A 15,389-nucleotide genomic window follows, 5' to 3' on the forward strand; every position below is an offset into this window, starting at 1 on the left:
GGAAAACCAATTTTTAGGTAGAAGATGATAGGGGTTTGCACCAGGGATGTTGCAATGAGTGTGGAAATAAGTGATTGAATCCTTTTTTTTTTTTAATGTTAATTTATTTTTGAGACAGAGACAAAGCATGAATGGGGGAGGGTCAGAGAGAGAGGGAGACCCAGAATCCGAAGCAGGCTCCGGACTCTGAGCCGTCAGCACAGAGCCCAACGCAGGGCTCGAACTCACAGACCATGAGATCCTGACCTGAGCCGAAGTCGGACGCTTAACCGACTGAGCCACTCAGGCGCCCCAAGAATTCTGCATATGTTTTGAAGGAAATAACAGAAATTTTCTAGGGAAAAAAAAAAGAAAAGAAAAAAAAAAGAAAAAGGTAAAAGAGGAAGAGAATAGACATACATCACATCGAATGGACTTGCCATGAACTAAGATGGGGAAGCGTGTAGAAAGAGCTGGTTATTGAGAATGAGGAGCAGATAGGGAGTTCAGTTTGGGACATGATAAATTGGAGCTGTCAAGAGGAGAGCTTTTGTTTTTAATTAGAGTTCAGGGAAAAAGGTCTAGGCTAGAGATGTAAACTTGGGAATCTTCACAACTAAAGTATTTAAACCACAAGATTAAATGAAATTACTTAGGAAGGGCCTGGGGACTAAAAAAAGGAAGTGCCCTAAGAAGTGAGCTTTGGAAGGTGCCGACACTGCAAGGTGGGGAGATAAGGAGGACCAGCAAAAAAGCGACCGAGGTGGAATAAACGTAAGAGGATATGATCCTGTTTTGGTTGAATGTTGGTTAGCAATTAGAGTTTATGAATATGAATGTTATTTCACTGAGAGCTTTATTTGACTTTACACCTCCCAAATATGACTTCTCTGGTAACAACACATACATGCCTCTATGAATTATGGGGAGGTGTTCTAATTAAACTGATAATAATTAAATAGATACATATTAAAGTGTGTCTATATACAGATAATGCACTTTTGTCCACTGTTTCATCAATAGAAAAATATTACAAAATTAATTTCAATTTTCATTATCCATGATTTGCTATATCACTTACATCCCATAAAGTATTTTTTGTCCAAGCACATATTTTGTCTTTCTTCTGGTTTTGTCTGATTGATAGTTGATTCAAGTGTTTGGATTCAGTTTCAATTTCAGACCACTATAAAATAGAGTTTAGCTATATACTTTTTATCTCGATAATTAAATTATACTCATAACTTCCCATTTAAAAAGCTATAACTATTAAAATATATGACATGTTTAAAGAGTAAGGCACTGAATAGGTAGAGGAAATTTATGTATACTTAAAATTATTTTGTGGGTGGCGATATTTTTTTTCCCATACCATAGTATTTCACCCTGGACATTAACATTGGCTTTTATTGTGGAAAATGAATCTTTCTGCCTCAGTAGGTAAGATGCTCATTATTAGGTGACCTAATTGGGAGCATCAACAGCTGCTATGTAACTTTGCTCCAGTGGAGACTGACTTATGAGGAGGGGGAAGGAGTTATGATAATGTCCTACCACCGGGGAGATTGGGGGAGGAAAGGATGAGGAAAGCCGGTATGCTGGGAAGGAAAAGATGAAGGAATGGTGGGGAAAAGTGAGGGGAGGCAGCACTGGTAATGAGAAAGGACCAAAACAACTGGTGCTAGATATAAAGACGGAGTACAAAGATAGCCTTGGAAAGGGTATCATGGAAATTAGAATAAATTAAGAATAAGGAACTTGGAACTAAGAATAAGAAAAAGAACCTTTATTATTAAGGTCACTGTGTAGCAAGGTCAAGGGTGTAGAGGGGATTCACAGCCAAACCAATGGCAGCAGTGTCTCTAAAAGTGCTCAGCTGGGGCGCCTGGGTGGCTCAGTGGGTTGAGCATCTGACTCTTGGATTCTGCTCAGGGCATCATCTCACAGTTTGTGATTTCAAGTCCCAAGTTGGACTCTGGGCTAATAGTGCTAAGCTTGCTTGGGATTCTCTCTCTCTGCCTCTCTCTCTGCCCCTCCCCTGTTCTCTCTATCTCTCTCTCTCTTAAATAAATAAAACCCTTTTAAAAAATAAAATAGAAGTGCTCAGCTGTGTCTCTGCATCAGGATTTTCACCGAGATAGTTTTTACAAATGCCACAACCCACTGAGGCAGAATCTCAGTGTTGCCAGGAAATCTGCATTTTTTAAGCAAATGCCCAGACCCTCTCCTCATCCGCAAGTGAATTGTATGCCTGCTCAAATTTAAGGACCACTGAACTAGCAATAGTGGAAAGAACATGTGAGAAATAAATCTGGAAAAGGTATGTAGTAGACTCAACTGGAGAGGAGAGTCTAAAATAATTTGCAAAGCAAGAAATATGTAGAAAACAATAATGAAATTAGATAACATTCAGCAATAAAGTAACAGTGAACTGGCAGGGAAGTATGATATGAGTAAAGAAGGGAGACATTGGGGACAGGAGTCAAAAAGAATGCATGGGAGTAAATTAGGAGAAGCAAGAATGACCCACTCAGGGAGGACAGTTATGTGAAGAGGAAGATGGAAGTCTACACATGGCCTCCAGAGCTCTGCTTTCCAAGAGGTAAGCCGTGCGAGGCCTGTCAGTACCCAGAAGATGACACCAGAAAGCAGATTATGACAGAAGAGCAGATCTGTGGAAGGGACCACCAAGCAGCTACTACACATTGCTTTCCATGTCAGGCCTATAGTTAAGTCTCTCTCCACTGTTAGAGGTGCTGGGTATCAAACATCATCCCCATCCCGGTGACACACTGATATCTTAAGATAATCATTTTCTTTGCAAAAGTAACACAGAGTTGTTTGATTTCCTACGGATTGTTTTGGATTGAACTTTGTATCCCATCTGAGTACAGATGAGTAAAGGAGACATCCCAGTTCGTGATTTTTGTTAGAGGTCTTAACACATTCCTGCTTGAGATCAGATGAGTTGGAAAGAGTTCTAGATAATTGGCAGGGACAACTGTTTTCTTTCTCCTCCTCACCATTGTTCTTTACCATTTGCTTTAATTTGCATTGAAATATGTACAATAAGTAGTTAAGTCATGTTTTATTTTTAAACTCTCACTTCTGAAATTTAAAAGTCTGTTAGTATAAAATTGAGAGCCAATTCTTCTGTGACACACACTAGCGATGTGTTTCTTAGCCTTCACAAACATGTACCCCTCATCAAATTCTTGTCCTAGCTTCTGAATAGTCTAAGCAACCAAGGATTTTTCTTTTAATCATTGAGATCAATCAATCAATCAATCAATGATAGGAATAGTCATTATATGTTTACAAAAGGAGTGTTGTCTTCCTGAAGAAACTGGTACTTTCCCCTAAAAATCATTAGTGTGAATGGAAAGGGAGAGTGCTCCCAAGATGTTAGTTTTTCTAACAGATTCTCATATTTCTAAATAAGAAATGGAATTCTGAGAATTTTAACAATTTAACTTGTAAATGTAAAGAAAATAATAAATACTCAACACAGAATGCAGGATGTATGAAAAGTGCTTTGACAGTTGACTGCGGGAGGATGCAAACAAGTTCTGTGAACTTCCCTCTTTTTTTTTTTTTTTTTTTTTTTTTCTTGTTTGGCTAGTATTTGTTGGGTTTATTTCTTTCCCTGCTGGAATGCCTCCTTTGTCTTTCCTAATCCAAAGATTCCTTCCTTTTGTGGAATCCTTACCCCCATAGTATGCTTGACTAATTCTTAGATGATGATTATAAAAGTCAGATATTCCTCAGTTGGTAATCAGTTTTAAATTTTGTTTTTTACAAGTTAAATGAGAAACTACTAGGAACAAAATGGGTAGAGACAAAATAGCATAATGAAATTTTTATGCTATAAATATTTTTCTATCCAATAAAATTCTCCATATGCCCACTTGGCATTAATTTGTTTTCTCCCCATTTCTCAGCTATTAAAGTTTACTAACCCTGCCCTACGTATCACAGGGGTGGGGGGAATATAGGTAGTAGTTATTGAATGCTTGCTCTGTATCAGGCACTATTTTAGGCATTTCACATAAATTATGAGCAGTCTTACCCACCTCTTAGAAGTTTTGTATATTTATTCCTAATTTCCTGAAGAGGAAACTGAAGCTTGCCTAAGGTCACCTAGCTACAAGGGAGCAGAGCCAGGATTTATATTCAGATTAGCCTGAATATAAAGGCATATACTTCTCACTTGGATACTAATGTGACTTCAAGTTTTCTAGTGATTAACAATAATTTGTTTTGAATATTAATACCTGACATATGTAATTATAAAGAATCTTCCTGGAGGTTGAGCAGAACTGAATTTATTTCACTTAAAAATCTTAGGGTCACCTGGATGACTCAGTCGGTAAGGGTCCAACTTCAGCTCAGGTCATGATCTCAAGGTTCATGAGTTTGAGCCCACATCAGGCTCTGTGCTGACAGCTCAAAAGCCTTGAGCTTGCTTCGGATTCTGTGTCTCCCTCGCTCTCTCTCTGCCCCTATCCTACTCACATTCCATCTCATTCTTTCTCAAAAATAAATAAACATTTAAAATTTCAAAAAAAAAAAAACACTACAAAAAAAATCTTGGTCTTGAAAATTGTCTTGGTTATTTTACCTAAAAAAACTCTTAGGACATCGTAAAGTTCTCTTAGAATAGTTCTTATCTGTTCAAAAGGAAGTCATGCTATTTGGAGTTCTGTTTCTCATTTGCCATCTGGTACTGAGAGCTGCAAATTCTTTCTACTTTTTGTGTAACTTGCCTTTATCTTTGTTGTTCCAGTACTGGATACCAGTTTATTTACTATTCACCTGAAAACACAGCCAAAGCAAAAGAAGTTCTCAGCAACATCAATCAACTACAACCTCTGATAGCAACCCATGCGGACCTCCTGCTTAATTCTGCAAGCCAGCATTCTCCAGACAGCCTGAAGAATTCTTTAAAGATGCTTTCAGAAAAAGTAAGATCTAAATCACTACTACAGTGGGGAAAATGAAATACCCAAATCCCCATTGGTGTTGCTTTCTGCATACATTGCCTTTCACAGCATCTGGAAATGTAAAATAGACTAGGTTAAAAAGTAAGCTTCAAAGTATTGCCACAGGATCAAAATGAATTGGCCTCATTCTCTTTTCAAATCTTACTAAGCATTAATTTTTTTTTTTTATGTAGGAAATGAAACCTGTTATTGGCTGATATATATTTTCTCTTTTTCTTGACATCTTTCATTTTCTTTGGCTCATGGTCTTATTAAGTGAGTTGAATTAGATTTTAAAAATTATTTTCCTCTGGTGATCAACTAATTTTTATGCATATGAAGCTATACATTTGAATAGGAATGTCACCTCATTTGAAAGCACCACTTTGATGTGGATTCTTATCAGTGGCATGGGGTAATTCCTCTGCTTTGGTTTGCTTTCTACAACATTATCTACTGGGAGAAGGTTTTAAAAATTTCCAAAAATATTAGCTCTTGTTTGTAATGTAGTGGGACCTGCGCCGAATTTTTCTTTCAAAGGTGACTTCCCCCAGTATATACAAAGAGAAGAAGTAGTCTGGCATGAGGTAAATCATCAACATCAACTTTCATAACTAATTAGGGCAGCTGAAAAGTACAGAGAGAACCAAGATTGAAAAGACAAATTGCAGCTTGATTTTAAATGTAAAACCGGGTGTCCTGGAGTCCAATTCCAATACACTTATCCTTAACCTTCACATTCTGAGGACATCTTGCAGTTTATTATGAGATACTTCCAATAAATATGCCCTTGAAGAAACTGAGAAGAAACAAAATTCTCATGGTATCATTTTAGAATAAAACAAGTATAGTTTTTCATGTCCCTAAAGAACAGATTGATGGAAACTTGGGTATTATACATGTATATATTTTTTATTCAAATATGTCAATTTATAATATGAATACCTGCTGCTTATTAAACATTTTAATGTATGCATTATCATTTATTTTTCTTATAGAATGAAACTAATATCTATTTTCCTTAAAAACTAGCTAATATCTATTCAAACAGGTCAACAAAATTACCTCATAAGTTATAAAGTGAAAAATGAAAATCCAAGACTTCCAGTTCAAAATGTAGCATTCTTTCTATGACACAACAGGTACTTCCATCATGAAAAGAAAAGAAAAAATTGACCCAAATTTTACCGATACTCTACTTTGCCAAATATTGCGCTTTATGACTTATATTATTTCATTTAATCTTCAAACTTAATTTTCACATTGTGAGTACATATTAACTCTGCCTCACAAAGGAAAATGATTAAGGCTCAGAGAAGTTAAAAAGATGTATGAAATCACACAGCTAGATGCAAACAAAACCAAGATTCAAACCCAGGTCTGGTTGACTCTGGAATGGAAAATCCTTTTGATATCCTATGGGTTATATATGTGTTTTGACACTTCTTTTTTAAAAATTTTTAAACATTTTTCATTAGGCATACTTCTCAGTAATACTTAAGTATCTTAATGGTCAATAAGTATGGCTAATAGCCAATAAATATGTTAGGACTAGAAAAAAAAAGAGGGAAAAGAGGGGAGTGTTGTATATAGTAAAATAATATAATTTCATTTGATTTCTTTTTTTGATTTGCAGATGATAGGAGGTTTTTCTGGGCTCACTTAAGCAGAAAATTTTAGCAAATGGCACATCACTGCAGTGATTACAGAGCAGTATTTATATTCTTCCCGTGCATTGGGCCAGGGATTTGTCATTTCATACATCCTTCATACCTTCCTGCAGTGACTGGGGACAGGGGTGGAACAGAGTATGTATTTTCTCCTTTAACTCAGCATTGCTCCCAAATTTTACCCTATGTTTTTCTACTGAGTAGACAAGCTTCACCTACTTATAAGTCTGTCAACCTTTGAAATCAGAGGGATCTTTTTTTAAGTTTGCAAGCCATGCATTACTTTAAGAATTTATGCCTGGAATTTCAAAGAATTATCTAAGTTAACAGAGTTTTGCATAATCTATGGAGGCAGCTAATAGCTTACAGTTTAAAATAAAGTATGATCCGCGAACTTAGCATAAAAGATAAATAGTCTCAATATTTAATATTAGAATATTTAGCTTAAAATATTTTGGGGTTTTATTGTTGTTTTAAGATTTTATCTGTAGGTAATCTAAACCCCCAATGTGGGACTCAAACTTATAACCCCAAGATCAAGAGTTGCATGCTCTATCCCCTGAGCCAGCCAAGCACCCCTAAAACATTCTGTTTTTAAGATCAGGGTCTTGTACACTGTGGGTCAGAGCATAAAACGTTTCTCTATTATTAGTCCCCTTGTTTCTTTTATTGAATCTGAACTGGTATGTTTAGAAAATAAGTCATTCAGTTGTCTCTGGAGCTCATTCATGTAGCATATTCAATAGGAATTATCTATGTTCATATGCATCAGGGAAAGTCCAAGCCCAATATGGGAGAGTTCTCTGTATTGACTAAGGAGGCTGTGTAGGGCTGAGGGAAGCCCATGCATAGTATAGTAGAAGGCATTCAGTTGTTTTGTAATGAGATGGAATCTCTCCTGTTAGGTAACATGTAGCTTCTGGAGATGATAGCAGTGGACACATTATCAGATCAATGTATGCTCAGAGTCTGGGGATGGAAGCAAAGGACAACAGAGAGATCCAAGTGCATATTGAATCTCAGAGGAGCAATATTTGCAGATCCAAGGTCAATTCACATCATCTCTACTGTTAATGATAACCAAGACTAAGACTAAGGCTCACCAGCAAAATTCCATTCCTCTAAACATTTATTGGTGGAGAAAACAAACAAACACAATTTATGAAAAGTAAAAATATTTACTGAATTCATACTAATTACACTAGGTGCACAAAATGGAATAAGAAAGGTCTATTCTTGTTCTTCCCAAGAGATTCAAGGTTCTTGAGATAATGGTTATGATGCTAATGATGATGACAGTAATAACTAACATTTATTGGAGGTTTAATAACTGTGAGTGAGACATTAGTACAACATTTTACAAGTCCATGAGGTGGGCACTATTATTTTCAACATTTAATCTTTCTAATCCTATGAAATAGGTACTGTTTTCTTTTTAACATTTATTTATTACTGAGAGACAGAGAGACACAGAGTGTGAGCAGGGGAGGGGTAGAGAGAGGGGGACACACAGAATCTGAAGCAGGCTCCGGGCTCTGAGCTGTCAGCACTGAGCCCGACGCGAGGCTCGAACTCACAAACTGTAAGATCATGACCTGAGCCGAAGTTGGTCGCCCAACCAACTGAGCCACCCAGGCGCCCCATGAAATAGGTGCTGTTAGTGTCCTTATTTTATAAAGTAGAGGAAACCGAGGTACAGAAATATATATAATGCACCCAAAATCACACAACTTGTGAGTCTAGCTCCATATGTTGTGAGTTTAACCACTATACAATATGGTCAAATGTTCCATGAGTTCCATGATGGACACTTGTGTATATGATTAAGGAAACAAGTAGAGAGGTCAGAGTGGGAATAGGAAAGATAAAACTGAAATTCTGTAAGAATAAGAATTTTCTAAAAATTTGTCATGTCCTAATGTGCACAAGTGTAATTAAATTGTTCTGTTTTTTTAATTATTAGTATGCCTTCTTATGGATGACTGGGTTTGTTCCTTGCATATTAATTCATGAAAATAATAAAGAAATTATTTAATCTTATGATATAGGATCATAAGAAAAGGAAAACTGAGTTTATATGAATAATTTTAACAGAGAAGACAAAGGATAGGCCAAATTTTTAACATAAGATCTGAAAGGTTAATAATAGAGTGGGTTAAAATGTATTTTCCTTTTTGCTAGACTGAAAGTATGCAATACTATGAAAAATAAAAGGGAGAAAAAAGTAATGTGACTAAATTTGAACTGAAAAAATAAGGACTTAAGAGATATAGGTATCTATCTCTCACAGCTTAGATATATGTGTGACATCAACTTTAAATGCTCATCACATTCTCTATCCATAGAGATGGAGAGATCTTGTGTAGAAAATCATTATTATTCTTGCTCATCAAAAAACAATATTGAGCACTTAATTGTGTGTGGTATTGTACTAATGCTGTATGACAAATGCTACGTAGACATGGACCTTAACTTTTATAACCTAAAATTTAAAAGAATGGGGTGTTTCACATTATGAAAATTGCTAGATGGTAAAAAAACAACAACAAAAGGATTTTGTTGCTAATATTAGAGGCTATGCTCACAGCATATTTGAGAAAATCTCACAACTTCTAATTCCTAGTGTCCTTTAACATAATATACTGAAATATCCTGTGTATTCCAAAAGTGAAAAACAAAAACAAAAGCAAGCAGCAGCAACAAAAACAACAAAAACTCAGGGTACTCTTAGAAATGTTCTGGTTGTTTTGTTTTGTTTTCTTAATTTTGTTTTAATGACAATACCAGGAAGCCAGTATACTAAGAAGTTGAAGATATAAATAATATATTGATTATGTTGATTACTTAGATACTGAGAAGGAATTTTTACTTTTATTTACTTCAGTCACTCCTAGATCTATCTCAGTTCCAAACCAAACAGAACTTAATGAGTAGAGGTTCTTTTCTTTGCTTTTTTTTTTATAGTTGGTGAAAGTATACATGAATGTATATAAAAGTATAAATGAAGATGAAATTTCATGATAGAACTCCTATTTCTTCTTATACTCCTCGTTAAATGGTAAACATTTCATTGATGAGATAAGCATATACCAAGCAAACAATTAAGCAGGAATATATGACCCACAACCAGAAGAAAAATCAAGCAATAGAAACAGACCCAGAAATAATAGAGATGATGAAATTAGCAGATAAGGACCTTACAACAGCAATTATAAATATAGTCCATATATTTAGGGAAGCAGAGAAACACACAAACAGGATGAAGAGGAAAATGGAAGATTAAAAAAGAATAATACAGAAATAAGAAAAATATAAAATACAATATTTGAAATAAAAACATGTACTAGGTAGAATTAGCAGATGAGTCACTTCAGAAGAATAAATAGTGAATTTTCAAACATAGTATTAGAAACTATTTAAATGTAGTACAGAGATAAAAAAGACGTAAAAACATAAATAGAATATGACTTATCCAACAATACCAAGAAGTCTAATATGCATTAATCAGAGTCCTAGAAGAAGCAGAAAGGAAAATAGAAAAATACTTGCTGAAACAATGATGGAAATTCTTCAAAATTTAATGAGAAAATGAAACTATAGATCCAAGAAGCTCAATGTACTCTAAGCAGAATAAACATTTTAAAAAATGCAGGTACATCATCAAACTACTGAGAAACAGAGATAAAGTGAAAATTGAGGGGGAAAAGGCACATTATCTGCAAAGGAACATATAACAGAATTATTCACAGGCTTATTAGATGTTCTTATAGAGTAACATCTTCAAAGTACTGATATACACACACAAATTATAATTCCTTATCTACAGAAGATATCTTTCAAACATAAAGATGAAATAAAGACCATTTGGACAAATAAAAACTGGGAGATTTCATAGCAAACTTGTACTACTACAAATTTTGAAGTAAAGTCTTCAGGCCAAAGAAAGTGATAACATGGGGGGGAAAATGGATCTATAAAAGAATAAAGAGTACCAGAAATGGTAAGTATGTAGACAGATATATTTTTTAAAAACCAAACTTTAATTTACTTAAACATATTTACTCTTTAAAATAAAAATAATACTGATTGTATTCTGTGGTTAGTAACTTTCTAGGGTAAACATAGCTATCAATATAATGGAATAGAGAATCTAGAAATAGACCCACACATATATGTCCAAATAACCTTAGAGAAAGGCCAAAGAAAATTCATTGGGAAAATGATGTATTCTTAACATAAAACTCAGGAACAATTGGATATCCATATGTAAAAAAAAAAAAAAAACCTTTCCTTATCTTTACCTCACATATCTATAAAATTTAATTCAAAATAGAGCATAAATCTTAATATACAAGCTAAAAGAAAGAAGCAAACAGACAAACTTCTAGAAGACAACATAGGAAAAATTTTTTGTCATCTTGGATTAGGCAAATATTTCTTGGAACACAAAAAGTATGAACCAATAAAAGAAAACACGTGATATATAAGGCATCATCAAAATCAAAAACTTTCATTAAAGTTTTCAGGAGACATTCAGATGACATTATTAAAAAGTGAGAAGGCAAGTCTGGACTGAGAAAATATTTGTAAACTATGTATGTTACAAAGGAAATCATCAGAATACATAAAGTATTCTTATACTTTAATAATAAGACAAGTGACTTAATTTAAAATGGGCAAAAAAATTGAAATGATATTTCATCAGAGAAGATATATGGATGGCAAATAAACACACGTAAAGATGCTCATCATCATTTGTTTTTAGGGAAATACAGATTTAAACTAAAATGAGGTAATACTAACTACCCACTAGAATAGCTGAAATCAAAAAGGTTAAGCATATGAGGAGTTGGGGAGGATATGAAATGACTGGAACATTCATATATTACTTACATAATTAATTGCACACTTTGAAAAACAGTTCAGCAGTGTCTCATAATGTTTATATAAATATATATAATAAATATGAATGTGTGTTTATATATATGTTTATATATACCTTTGTTTATATATGTATATGATCTAGCCATTTCACTCCTGGTTATTCACCCAAGAGAAAGTCTCTTTTGTAAGTTGGAAGGTCGTTGAGTGAGGAAGGACTGGAGACATGCTTTGTGAAGATGATCCTCATAGAATAGAGAAGCTGAGCTAGACAGTGGATTTGAATTATTGGACATTATTGGGCATTACAAAATATCAGCATTCCTCTTGGGGGAGCTTGCTAAAAATACAAATTCTGACTCAGCTGCTGGGCTGGGACTCAGATGTCTACATTTTAATATTAGTGACCTTGAAGAACATCCCATAAAACAAAGCATTAGCTTAGGAAAAATAAATCAATCAGTAAGGAGACTATGGAAAGTATCCACATGGAATGTAGAAAGGATCTTAACTGGGACTAGCTGTGGACATAATCTTTGAAATTACTGAAAAAGTATAACTTGTAGAAATTAATGACTAATCTAGAAGATGAATATTGCTGAAGATGATCCAGACATTTGGGCGCTGAGTTGCTGCATAATGATGACACCACACAGTTTGAAAAGCTGGGAAGAACACATTTATTGAAAACACTTGAGATCAGGCTATGACTTCTAACCTTGAAAGACTTTCAGGTGGAAACAGGTGACAGTACTGGTTCAAGAGGTGGATAGAGATGGATTTTAGAGACTGTGGCATAAAGAGAGTAGTTGAAGCTATGGGGAAATGTGTTATATATCTAATGGGGAAAAAAATGCTCTCAAGAAAGTGGTTTAAGGTCCCTTAGGATTTGTTTACCATATTTTGAGTGAGTCTGGGATGTTGAGTCAACAAAGGAAACTGAAAAGATCATTCAAGAAAGGGGAGCATAAATAGAAGAGTTCACAGTTTACAGTGAACTGCTATGAGGTTTCATAGGTAAGCATTGTAATTTTGTGCAAACTGGAGAAAAGTTGTTATGTGATTTAGCCAAGGTCAAGTGCATAATTTGTATGATCTGCCCAGATGTCAAGTAACTCTCCTGAAGGTTCAGTGTTCTTTTCTTTAGGGAATGTAGAAAACATACATATTTATGTACTAATTCCAGAGTATAGCACTATTGCCCTATGCAATAATTAAAGTATATCAAAATTTTAAAAATAAACAGACTTATTGTGGTGATAGTGTTGCAATATATTCAAAAATTGAATTCTTATACTGTACACATGAAACTAATATAATATTATATGTCGAGCATATCTAATTTTTTTAACGTTTATTTATTTTTGAGAAGAGAGAGACAGAGCATGAGCGGGGGAGGAGAGAGAAAGAGGGAGACACAGAATCTGAAACAGGCTCCAGGCTCTGAGCTGTCTGACACAGGGCTTGAACTCACGGACGCGAGATTATGACCTGAGCCGAACTCGGATGCTTAACCGACTGAGCCACCCAGGCACCCCAAGCATATCTAAATAATAATCAAGCGATATTAGATAGGGACCATGCAGGTGATGAAAGTAAGAGAGGCTAGTTGGGTGCAAAATAATAGGGAATGGTAAGGTCGGGGGAAAAAATAAACAGGATTCTTTTTTGTCATATACATGACTACTAAAATAATAATCACCTGTTTATGTCATTGGCTACTTCTGTCTTGCAGGTGGGGTTAGACATCGTTTTGAATTTTTTCATCGAAAAAAAGCTTTTAAATACTATGAGACTTTGCTTAATTTGTTGAGATCTCTAGTTAAAAAGGGTAGTTTTAAATAAACATATTCCTAACTATTCCTCTGCCCTTAATATTTAGGAACCTAGGAAATTCATCCCCAGAAGAAGTAATTTTACTGGTTTTATACTTGTAGATAATTCTGTGTGTTACTTTGAAGAACATTTGCATGAGAACATGAATTGGAAAAATGTCAGGAAGGCAAGAAAACATTTCATTTTTAAGATACCATTTCTTTCTCTTTTTTAATATCAAACAAATGAAATGATCCACGTGAGGCACAGAGTTTATGCTTTTTTTGCTATATTATTAAACTGTTTTAAATAAATTGATTTGCCTACCCTTATGATAACATGTAGACAGCCTTTTTCCTTTCATTTAATGCAGTATGAGCAGAGTCAGAAAAGGAAAAAGGTTTTCAGTACTTTGAGTCAATAGGCAACTCCGCATCCTTCCCATGACTTTGAACTTCCTTAGTTTCATCTCTGTTGCAAGAACAGCAGCATACAGATGTACTGGAATTGAGTGATTACGTTAATCCCTTCAAGCTAATTTTGAGTGTAAAACATCAGGATCTGCATTGGTCTACATTTACTAAGTAGTGCTAGTCAAGAAAATTTCCAGGTCATATGGATATAGTAATGGAATTTTGGCTATTTTCTATCAAAGTGCAATTCTCTGCAAAAGATCATGGCTATTCATAGAGTTTCCAGTCAGATGAATTTTCCAATATAGACACAAAGTGTTTCTATAAGATTTTGTGTGTTCATTCAGCTACCCCCCACCCCCAAGAAAATTCTGGGTTGTAAAATTGCACGAATCTACTGTACTATCTTTCATGTCTTTGGTGATAAATCAACTCAAATGAGATTTGAATAAATGAAGTGGAATCTCTGTGCATGCATGCAATGGAAAGAAAATGATGGCAATTATAAGAACTTTAGATTTCATTGGGTGTGAATATATATTCAGCTACATAGTAATTAGGTGATGTTATGGAGACTGGAGCTGTAGTAGCAGGAATTCAAAGAAGGCAAGCTGTTTTGCTCTAAAAATAAGTCAAAAGAATTTATTGAATCTATCAATAGAGAAATAGTTTAGTTAAGCTGAATGGAAGTAAATTTGCATTTTTAAATATTTAAATTCACATTGATGGATCTATCCAGGCTCTATGAAAATTATGTAAATAACATGTTTCCCTATTTTGTTATAACTATATTGCCTTGTGTGAGTACTGTCTAGCTACATTTTTCATCAGTATTTTTTTTTGTATTGTTCATTTTCATTTTAACACTTCATTGTGAACATCAATTAATGCTTCTTTTTATGCCTTTTCACTATAAGCTCCCTTTTCATTTTGTTTTCCTAAATTATTACCAAAATATTTTTCAATATTTTATTCTTGTGTATCCTTTTTTAAATGTTTCTTCTCTACTTACCTTCAAAGTGCTTTCAATACAACCAATAGATTAAAAGAGCATTTAAAAACATCAGTAAAGTTTAACAGTGAAGATAGTTACACTGACAATTGTAGACGTGATTAATTATAGGAGCAAGTAGACGTCCAAAGCGCTTGAGGAGCTTGGGGTTAAGGAAGAAAGGGGGGCAGGACAGAAGCATGCAGGTGATGGTGGGTTGATAGGTGGGGTGGAGTATGGGGAAAAGCTACTGAATTTGTTAGAAAACTACAGCTCTGTTCCCTTTGTGTTACTGGTAAGCAGTCTGTTCTAGGACAGGACACCACTCTTCCTTTTTAGTTTCTTTACCTGGTTAATGAGAGGTCTGACTTTAAGGTCTTATGCAACTGTAGAATTTCATGATCTATTGCAAAGACTTAACTATGTAGTCCTATTAGCATATGTATGTAGTCTTATTAACATAGTCTTATTAGGCAATTGTTTTGCATGGGGTTTAACTGGTTTTCTTTAATTGCTGACACAACAGGGTTTTTTTTTTTTTTGTTTTGTTTTTTAATTTTTTTTTCAACGTTTATTTATTTTTGGGACAGAGAGAGACAGAGCATGAACGGGGGAGGGGCAGAGAGAGAGGGAGACACAGAATCGGAAACAGGCTCCA

General features: G+C 34.7%; 1 protein-coding gene across 9 annotated transcripts in view; it reads left to right on the forward strand.

Moving 5' to 3' along the window:
- INPP4B (inositol polyphosphate-4-phosphatase type II B) overlaps positions 1-15,389 on the forward strand; it is a 778,175-nt gene that overhangs the window by 640,873 nt on the left and 121,913 nt on the right. For all 9 annotated transcript variants that reach the window (XM_086704171.1, XM_086704175.1, XM_086704169.1 and 6 more), the window contains one exon: positions 4,766-4,943. In XM_086704171.1, the coding sequence (XP_086560297.1) occupies positions 4,766-4,943 (178 nt within the window). The remainder of the gene's footprint in view (positions 1-4,765; positions 4,944-15,389) is intronic.

Source organism: Puma concolor, chromosome B1, assembly GCF_028749965.1.
Source record: "Puma concolor isolate L17-30 chromosome B1, mPumCon1.1.hap2, whole genome shotgun sequence".
In the NCBI taxonomy this organism is placed as follows: Eukaryota; Metazoa; Chordata; class Mammalia; order Carnivora; family Felidae; genus Puma; species Puma concolor.